General features: G+C 35.0%; 1 protein-coding gene across 1 annotated transcript; it reads left to right on the top strand.

Moving 5' to 3' along the window:
• Positions 1-4,412: 4,412 nt before the first annotated feature.
• Positions 4,413-10,286, top strand: LOC134235536 (interferon-induced very large GTPase 1-like). Its single transcript, XM_062717678.1, has one exon. The coding sequence runs from the start codon at positions 4,413-4,415 to the stop codon at positions 10,284-10,286; it is 5,874 nt and encodes a 1,957-aa protein (XP_062573662.1).
• Positions 10,287-10,650: the final 364 nt, after the last annotated feature.

Here is a 10,650-nt window from a genome sequence, read left to right as displayed (position 1 = left end):
AGGAATGTTCCCTCTTTAATATTAGACTTAACTTAGTGTACAAAAAGATCTAATGTATAACATTTTAAACAGTTGGACTTTTCTAAAATTTAAAATCAGTCTTATAAATTTCATTAGTTACAGTGTATAGAGATATTTAATTAACTGAATATCTACTGTACTGTTCATAATTCTCAGACCTATGTGTAGTTCTCATAAATGTTTTCGTACATTTTTTTTACACGCGTTAGAAATAATTTTTTGTGTATTCTTGTCTTACTTGGATTATTATCCATCCATTTATGATTTGTCGTCTTTTACATTACAACAAGATGATGCCGTGCGTGAAGCCTTTGTACATTGCCCTTTTTTATTTAATATTTTTGCATCGTTCCACATACATGTAGGTACTTAATGTATTTTTTCAGGGGAAATTTCACGGATAAAGTAACAGCTGAGTTATAATTATAGAAATATAAATATCGTAGATAATTTTTGGAATGAAATAATTATTCTTCAAACACGATATTTTAGTTATCTAATTAAAAAACGTGTAAATCCTTACCATCAAAAAGATAGGTCCTTTCACTTCGGAGTACCGAATGCCAATGAAGACTGAACGATAAGTGAACGTTAACGCAAAGTAAACGGAACGAAGAGCGAACGGTGAACGTGTTTTGTGAACGGTGAACTCGAGCGCACGGTGAACGGTGAACGCAAAACTGTGAACGGAGAGCGAACGGTGAACGCACGCTGAACGAACGGTGAAAGAACGATGAACGAACGGTGAGCGAACGGAAAAATGGGAAAGTAGAACGTTTCAGGGACTTTAGTATAGAAATGCAGAAAAAGAAAAATTACAGACATGTTAAATAATGGCACATTTCTACGAAAGCCGAGAAGGCTCATTCGAGATTCGAGTTTCGAGATTCAAGATCCAAACTAACCAATTAAAAGCGAGTTCAACATTTAATTACTCCTCTTTATAATGATTTTACTATCAAGAAATCGTTTAACATATTGATATCAAATGAGTCATTTGATTAAACTACAATGCAAGAAAGAGTGTTATATATATATTACAAAGAAATTTAAATAATCATTGGATTTTTGATCAGCAAGATAGACTTCAATTGATATTATGGCTTCTTAAATATTATAGAATACATATATCATATATCAGGAGTATATATATTTTGTATTGTCTACTTTGTTTAGGGGGTTGATTACATATAAATAAAGTTTTAAATAAGTTTCAAATGTCTAAAGATTAACAATAACTCCACTCCTACCCAACCCGTGTTTTTCCAAACACACTGAAAATGTTATTTTGTAAAACTTTAAGGCAACGTACAGTGTAGTATTGATAAACACAAAAATCGTGTTCGTGTTTCTGATAGATTGATTGATTGATTGTATATTGTTTAACGTCCCTCTTGAGAATTTTTCACTCATATGGAGACGTCACTGTATGCCGGTGAAAGGCTTCAAATTTTGACCTTTACTCGGCACTCAGGGCCATTGAGCAGTGAGGGATCTTTATCGTGCCAACGCCTGCCGCTGACACGGGGCCTCGGTTTTAAGGTCTCATCCGAAGGACCCGCAACTTTCACTTCAAAGTGCCGAGCGCATGGTGAAGGAACAGTTGCTACTAATTTTAACGACTAGGTCAGTCGCGGCCGTGATACGAACTCACGACCTCCCGATCACGGAGTGAGCGCTCTACCGACTGAGCTACCGTGAATGTTTTTTCGGATAGAGAAAATACATAGAAATTAAGTATTTAATTACTCATCTTCATCTAAGGCTTTGATGTCTTGAATTAATTAAAAATTATGTATACAATACAGTTGGTAAAATGAATTTAAATAAATGCGGCATTTATTTTATCTTATATCAAAACGTAGATTAGTCTAAATTAGATGCAGAATGCGTTATGGTTTATATTTTCGTCTCTGACCATATCGTTATGGCCGAAGACTAAACCTTATAATGCTACTGTTCTATTCAGCAGCCATGTCTCACTGCTCAGATGTACCCCTTTATAAACAGGCATTATCAAGCAGGGGGCCTCCCCCCACTTTTTTCACCAACCTTACTTAAACTATAGGAAAGCCCACTGAAAGGCTAGTTCTCCCCCCCCCCTCTTTTTGTTGGCCTTCACACCACCTCCCACCCCCGAAATAGGAATTTCGTCTCCCCCCACGAAATAGAATTTTTGTCTTTGGACAACTTTTCCTTTTTTATTGCTTGTCAACTTGTTCAGGTAAGTGAAAATAATATATGTGGCTGCCCCCCCCTCCCCCCATTCAAAATCGATTTATAATCAAATACAATATTCTCCCTCATCAATGATCTGATAAATAGTCGACCTACTTGTTCTGCAAGTCAATGATAAAACAATATAATATACCATACATACGTACATGTATTTACTATTTTGTTTATTGAGAAAAATTAGATTTTATATGTATTTTTAGATCACCTGAGTAAATTTAGGTGACATATTATTATCCGTTTTCGTCCGTCGTCGTGCGTTAACATAAGAAAATTTTCAGCTTCTTCTCTGCAACCCCTCAACCAATTTTCACCAAGTTATAGATAAATCATCTATGGATGAAGATGAACAAAAATTGTGAATTTCATAATCCCCGCCCCCCTGGAGCCTGAGGGTTAGTGCAATCTTTAAAAAATCTTCTTTTTTACTCCTGGACATCAAGCAGTCAAACTGTTTGCATGAATGTAATCAGCAATGAGTCCTCTACCAAAATTGTGAAATTCATGGCCCCAGGGTCAGGGGTTCTACATGTAGTGTTAGGGTGGAGCTCTATTGATTATATAGTGAAAATGCATTATTTTTTTTAAAAGTCATGCTTTTGTTTTATCCAATTATATAGCTATGATGAGCAAAAATGCTTCTTTGAAAATTGCGAGTTTTATGGCTGCAGGGTCAGGGGTTCAGGTGTAAGGGTGGGGCTATATTGATTATATAGTGAAAATACATTAATTCTTTGAAAATTCCCATTTTTCCTATCGTAATCGTGGTTATATGGGTACATGTTAGGCAACACATATTTTTTTATCACCCCTCGGACACAAACACATCCTCCCTCACACACCCTCTTACATGTACACACATACATGAACGCATATTTTCTAAAATAAATTTTAAAAAAAATATAGAGTAACTGTAAACGATAACTATGATGCACGTATTTTTTTACTTTCTGATTAAAATAAAATATTTTGTCTGGTTTAAGGATATAAAACACCATATTGAAGAGCTACGGAAAATTCTTCAACCATGTGAAGAAACAGACTGGAGAATAAAGATTCCCAACAGTTTGCAAAAAAGTCTTGGTCTTCAAGAAATCTTGACGCCTTTTGAAGAAACTTTTCAAGTACATTCAAATTTAAGTAAAGATCTTTTGAATGATGCTGGTGTTTGCTTGAAACATTTACAGGAATTCAGTTTTTCTTATAAAGACGTTTTAAATCACTGTTGTTTCGTACCTGCACTGTGTGGTGCATTGATCACCGGAAGAAAAAGGGATGTTTTACAGACACGAAAGCAACTGGTAGATGTAATTTCTAAAGTTGACATAAAATCTAGTGAAAGTAAACCATACACGAAATTGTTTGAATTCGCTACTTTGAAAGAACAATTGGAAGTTGAAGGAGATATTATCCCAAAAATGAATGAAAGAAGATATTCTGTAAAAACATCTCAAAAAGATCTTTTTCAAATTGAATCTGGCGATCAGAACATCAAAAGAGCTACTGTCTTTATTTTTTGTCCTGTATATCAATGGAAACCAAAAAGTTCAGAAATATGTTTAACAGGAAAAGCAGTCAAATGTTTGCAAAAGATAGAAAAGGTCGCTGCATCTGACAAATCAAGAGCAGAAAAAATTTGTTCAATTTTTTTACAGTCATTTGGCTCACATTTTCAGCTACAAACGATTCATTTGGGTGGCATTTTTGAGATAGAAATTTTATTCAAAGAAAGAAATACATGTAATTCAGCAGAAATTAGAAGGAAATTTATAGAGCATGTGCTTTTGACTAGGCATCTTTGCAAGCTTGAAAGTTCAGAAAGTGCATGTACATTGAGCAGAAATGAGTGTAAGGAATTCGAGCTCATATCTACCAACAGTTATCAATTAGGAGGCGCATTCCCGGTGGTTAATTTTCCTCTTTGGCACAAGACATTGTCAAAATGTATAAGATCATTGATTGTCGTAAATAAAAGATGTGAAAATGAAGAGGTTTTGGGGGTTTGGAGTTTGATCGAACAAAAAAGTGAACATTTCAAAAATGCTGAACAATTGTCAATTTTTGTTGCTGACGTTTGGATGAATCTTGTTACTCAAAATGATGAGCGCAATTTCTGTGATTCCATTGCGAAATGGAAAGAAAACTTTTTGAAAAAGATGGAGACGTTAGCGAAAAGAAACGATTCAGAAGAAGCGGTTCTTCGGATTCTTTTGCATCAACTAGGTGAAGGGGAGTCAAGATTTGGTTACAAACCTATTCAGAATGTTTTGTTGGAAGGTGTCAAAATTTTTGAAACCCTTTTAAGGAGGTTCATGGAAATGAAACCTAAATCTTCAAATGAAGAAAAACATCAGCTCTGGCATGGGCTACTAATCTTAAGAAAGAAGCTTGGCAACACTAGACATGATTTAGTCGGAGAAATATCGAAATGGTTGCAAAAATATTTATTGAATGATTTTGTTGTTTTGCCTTGTCCATTTCAAGACGTTGAAAGCGCGAGTTATACGATGGAAACAATATTTCTTCCTGCAGTAAAGAGCATTTTACAAGGATCAATATGTCAAAATGAAAACTTTTTTCAATTTTTAACAACGACTTTACAAACATCTGTTACTTGTGCACTTGACAAATTGCTGTCAGATGGAAAGAGTCTTCGGTATCTAGCTATGTTTTCAGACGCAGTGACCTTAGGATACAATATAAGTACAAAAGAAATCAAAAACACGCTGACAATAAACGTTATAAAAGAGTATTCCCGGCGATGTAAGAAAACTCTTATGTTCTTTGGGGCCATGAAATGCTGTTCTGCATCTGTTATTCAAGCATGGGCTTTAAAGAATATAATATTTCACCTTATTAATAAAGATTGTGCCATTGCTGGTTCCAATACTTCTCAAGAAGAGAAAGCAAAGTTGTTCAGCAGCATAATAAAAGTCATGCATGAAAGAGGACTTAAATTTGAGACAAATGTACAAAATATAGTTCAGTCTACCACCCTTAGTTTAGATAGCATGTTGAAAAAAATGGTTCAGGTTTCAGAGATTTCATTGTCATATTTCGAAGGAGACAAAGGGTTTGATAGATCTGCCCTCATTGAAGATTTTATACCGGAACACTCTTCTTCAGAGAAGCATAAACCATTATGGCAGATTTTAACCCAAATGGATATGACTGAATTTTACCCAGGGAAGCTGACTCTACAAGAAGTATTGAAAATGCATGAAAATCAATTTTCAGAACCAGACTCGTTCTCAGAGCTACCTTGGGTAATGCTCAGAAAAATTATTGCAATTAATTTTGATTTCAGGGAAAAAACTCTGCATGATTTGCTTCGAAAGCTTGAATCCCAATCGCAGCCAGAGAAGGAAGAACCTCCTGTTCGAAAACTCGTATCATCAAGAAAACCAAAAAAACAAACAAGAGAACAGTATCACCCAGCAGATATTTTTCTTGCAATATTTCAGTGCTTTGATTCATTTCTTAAAAGACTTGTAGTACAGAAAATGCAGGTTTGTCAAGTTGCCATTCCCTTAGTATATCAGGATTATGAACGAGAGCTTCTTAGACTTTCTTTATGGCCTATTAGGGAAATTTTTATTGACGGAGGTTCAGAGTCTGTGGCTACAAAACAATTGAGAACAGTTGCCTTTATAGGAATTGGTGATAACAGAAAAGGTTCAAAATCAAAACTGATCAACCAGTTTTTGAGAAGCCAAAATGATGAACACAGTACTTTTTTTCACAAGGACTGTTTACTTGGATTCCATAGAAGAGTTTTTGCTAGCGGAACAATCGAGGCAAGTTGGTATATTCCAAAGTCAAAAACGAGCACCGATGACACCGGAAGTAAATCGGAAAAAGAAAAAACTATTGAATGGCCTCTGACAGTACTAAATCTTAGAGGAAATGCATTCACCTACCCAAAACAACTACAATTTTTGCTAAATTTGGCTAGTGCGTTGGTAGTTATTATTGACTATGAAGATATAAAAAAGGAAACGTACTATCCAATCCTAAAGAAAATTCATGCATCAGAGGCTCATGTCATAATTGTAACAGATTTGCCACATGACGAGGATGAGACGGAACATTTTATTCAAATATACGAAGAAAACACGGAGCTTACCTTCGAAAAATGCTCTATTCTTTCAATTACCTCAGAGGGACGATATCTAAATGAAATAGAGGTAAAACAGTTTCTAATCAACGATGTATATGATGCACTTCAACATAGTACCTTTTCAATGTCCCTTGAAGAAATGAGTGAACAATTACCATCAGGCTTCTATAGTGATGAGGAACTACCAAAATCCCTTTTAGGAAAACAGCTGTGTGACCAAATTGTATCTCAAATAGAAGGTACACAACAGAATACAAGACTACAGAAACATGATATTCTACCACTTCAGGGTGAAGCTTTATGGCATGAATGGAGTAACGAGCAAAAAGAAGGGCGTCGGTCAGGAAAAAGGGAAAAGTTTAATGCTAACGACCCACACTTAGAGAGGATGCGAATATTAAGAGTGAAACAAGTGTGCGTTTTCAATCAAATAAATGACATAATGGCCCAGTTTGTCGATATTTTAGTAACGTGTATCTGTGATAAGGAAACAACATTGTTTTTCTTATCATGGTTGCGTCAATATATGGATAGTCGTTCCAGAATTATTTTGCCTAAAGTTTTGAACAGATTGAGAAGAGCTTTTTACGAATTTGAATCAATCAGATCACACAAAAGCTCAGAAAAAGAATCGAATAAAGAGATAAAAATGATAGAACTCAAGTCAAAAATTTCTGAAGAAGAGAGAAACTTGGCACATTCTTCTTTCGGATTAGAACATTTTTTTAGGGAAATGGGCCAAATTTATGAAGCTTTTATGTACTGTCAAGATGATGCGAGTTGTACAATCACCATGAAAAGTCGGGAGATTCTACAATCTTTACCTAAGATTGCCGCCAAACTGTTAGTTTGGGGACAACCACTTGAAGTCATGGATGGTGATGCCGCAAATGTTCCATTGAAATGGATCAATGCTGTTTATACTGAAGTTTCAAGGATAATTGGAAGAAATAAACGTCTCTTTGCTATTTCAGTTTTAGGTATCCAAAGTTCTGGAAAGTCGACCCTTCTCAATACAATGTTTGGACTTCAATTTGCCGTAAGTGCTGGAAGGTGCACAAGGGGAATTTATATACAACTCGTACCAATTGACAAAACAAAATCCTCCCTAAAGTTTGACTACGCAATGATTATTGACACGGAAGGTTTACGTGCACCTGAGCTGGCTGGAGAAAAGGTTAATCATGATAATGAACTTGCAACTCTAGTAATTGGCATGGGAGATGTTTCCATTATTAACATAAAAGGAGAAACCATTGCAGACATGGAAGACGTTCTCCAAATAGTTGTTCATGCGTTGATTAGGTTGAAACAAGCAAATGAAAAAATAACTTTAAAACAGTCTTGTATCTTTGTTCATCAGAATGTTTCAGCACAGGATGCAGACAAATTAACAATCCAAGGGAACCAAAAAATTGTCAATAATTTGGATAAAATGACAGTAGAAGTAGCTACTGAGGAACATGTGGCAAATATAAGATCATTTCAAGATGTAATCGGCTTCGACCCAATCAGGCATGTCAAATATATTCCTGATTTATGGCATGGTAGTCCACCGATGGCACCAGCTAGTTCACAATACAGCACAAGTGTTATCGAAGTAGCAAAATGCATTCTTATAGATTTGACAAGTGATGAATCTCACAATTACCTTTCTGTCGAAAACACAAAAGACCATTTGCAAAGCCTTTGGAATGGCATATTGTCCGAAAACTTTGTATTCAGCTTCCGAAATGTATTAGAAGTTAAAGCATACAGCTTATTAGAAAAAAAATTCCAAGAACTTACCTGGCAACTTGATGAGCTGAAATTAAAATGGTTGAATGACAGTGTTCGACCAAAGCTTAGAAAATGTATAAAATATGATGAACTCGATAGATATGAAAGAGAAATATATGAAGAGTTTTCAAGAACCATTAGTTCCAAAACAAAAGCGATTACAGAGGAATTGGAACTTTTTTTTAAAGAATCAGATTTAGCTGAGCATATGGTGCATTGGAAAGGTCGAAAAAATGCTGAACTTGAATCAACTTCCCGTGCAATAATAAGTGACATAAAACACAAATTAAATATCGAAAAAGAAAAATGCAAAACCTTAATGGACAGTAATAATTGCATACTAAAAAATAAGAAAGAAATTCAAGGAAAGGCTACAGATTTTGCAAAAACTTTGAAGGGAAGAAAGGAAACGCCTTCAGAGGAAGAAATATCCAAACAGTTTGATCAAGCTTGGAAACAATGGGTTGATGATATTGTTCGGGATAATCCAGAGAGAGATGTTGACCTTGATGTACAGGAGATGAGAAGTCATATTGTCAGTCTGCTCTACGATAGATTTAGAAAATATGACCAACTTGTAGAAGATGGCTTAAAAGCTCAGAATATTCAAAACTGGCGGGGATCAAATACACTTGCAAGAACAATGGCGATAAATGATATCAAATCAAACCATATAACAATTCCCAGCGCTTGGGCAAAGATCAAAAATGCTTTTTCGCTTGAAGACTACAAAGCAAAAGCCTATCACTATATCAGTTATTTTATATTCTCAAAAATTGATACATACATCAAAAGTCTACCGGTTGATAACGAATACGACACTACAATTTTCAGCCAGATCCTTAAGTATTGCATTGATGCATTTCAGGATCATTTTAGGGATTCTGCAAATCATGGATATACAATTACGCACAAACTAGAAATTACAGTCGTTCTCCATGTTGCGAGATTTTCAGTATATCACTTTACTAAGATGATTCGAGCCTTTAAGTTAAAGAACAGTATCCACTCAAGAATAGAGAGTAGCCGGCAGGAAACAGAGGCTCTTTTTATTGGTATCTGCACTGCAAAAGCAAATGAAGTTATAGTGTCCAATGTTTTCTGTTTGGAGATGAAGCCCTTAGTACACGAAAAAATTGAGTGGGAACTATCCCTTCACATTTCAAGGGAAATAAATCATCTTTTTGAGTTCAGAAAATATCCTTTGATCAAGGCTATCTTAAAAGATTTAGCAGAAGATGATGATTTTGACAAGTTTATGCAGTACGTTACCTGCTGTGAATCGTATGCAAGAAACTGGATTTCTGAATTTACAAAGAATCACTTTAGTAAACAGGTTGAAAATGGAATTACACCTTTCAAACGCTATGCGATTGAAGTGTTGGAAAAAATAATGAGTGATATAAAAATATCTGTTCGTATGGCGTCCTGTGAACCCCAGCCACCGACGTCGGTTGCAGAATGGATAAAGAAATTTCTCGTCAATGTAAAAGATCAAAGTTTTCATTTTTCGGCAGAACCCTTTCAATCTATCAAAGATCTAGGCATAAGCAACTTTGATGATTTATCGTCATTAATCAAAGAGCAAATTGACGAAGTTAAACGCGAGCTGACTACAGATTATGAAAAAAGAGATATCAAATCAGTATCTTGGAAAGATCCGTCTCCATATCAGGTCATAATTGATAAGTTGTGGGGCTGTCCACAAACATGTCCTTGGTGCAAGGAACCCTGCTCAACTGCGTCCAGGGACGACAATCATGACCATAGCTGTATACAACATCGTCCACAAGGGGTCAATGGTTATCATTGGATATATAACAGAGAGCTTGTATTAGAAACTTGCAATTTTCTCATAAACAGTGAAAGGAAAACACAATGTAGCAACTGGTGTACCTGTTCTAAAAAAGATCCGGGAGTATTTCACCCATACAAGAGCTACAAGACATATATGCCAGGTTGGGAAATAACTCCTTCCACAGAGATATCAAAATATTGGTCTTGGTTCATCGGAAAATATGGAAAAACCCTAGCTGGGCACCACAAGTTAATTCTTCCAGAAGTCTCTGATGAATGGGTTAAGATGAAAAAAGAAAACGCAATTTTGAGTCTCAGTGAGTTTGACCAGTGAAGAATTCTGCTTACCAAGAATTTTGAATTAGGAACTAAGAATTTTTAAAACAGTGAAAATAGAATAGTAACTTTAAAATATCAAATAAAAATAATAATAAAAAAGCAGCCAGCCTCAAGTACTTTTTTGCTTTAGGTAAACCAATATCAGAGTGTTTAAGAAAATATTAAGAAGTTATCAATTTTCTACAATGTTAAAAATTCTACATTTTTTGCCACATGCATCATTCTTATCAATTTTTTGAAACTTAAAATCCAATCAATTTAAAACTTAAAATAAAAATAATGAATATATAAATATTTGGTTAAACTTTTTCCTTCTTCCACCAAATTATTTTTTTTTTTTTACATTTTTTTTCTCAAGT

This window comes from Saccostrea cucullata, unplaced genomic scaffold, assembly GCF_032062105.1.
Source record: "Saccostrea cucullata isolate Sc308-1 unplaced genomic scaffold, CSIRO_AGI_Scuc_v1 ctg969, whole genome shotgun sequence".
NCBI lineage: Eukaryota > Metazoa > Mollusca > Bivalvia > Ostreida > Ostreidae > Saccostrea > Saccostrea cuccullata.
Note: the sequence above shows the minus strand (reverse complement) of the source record. Positions and strands in the feature narration are given on the sequence as shown.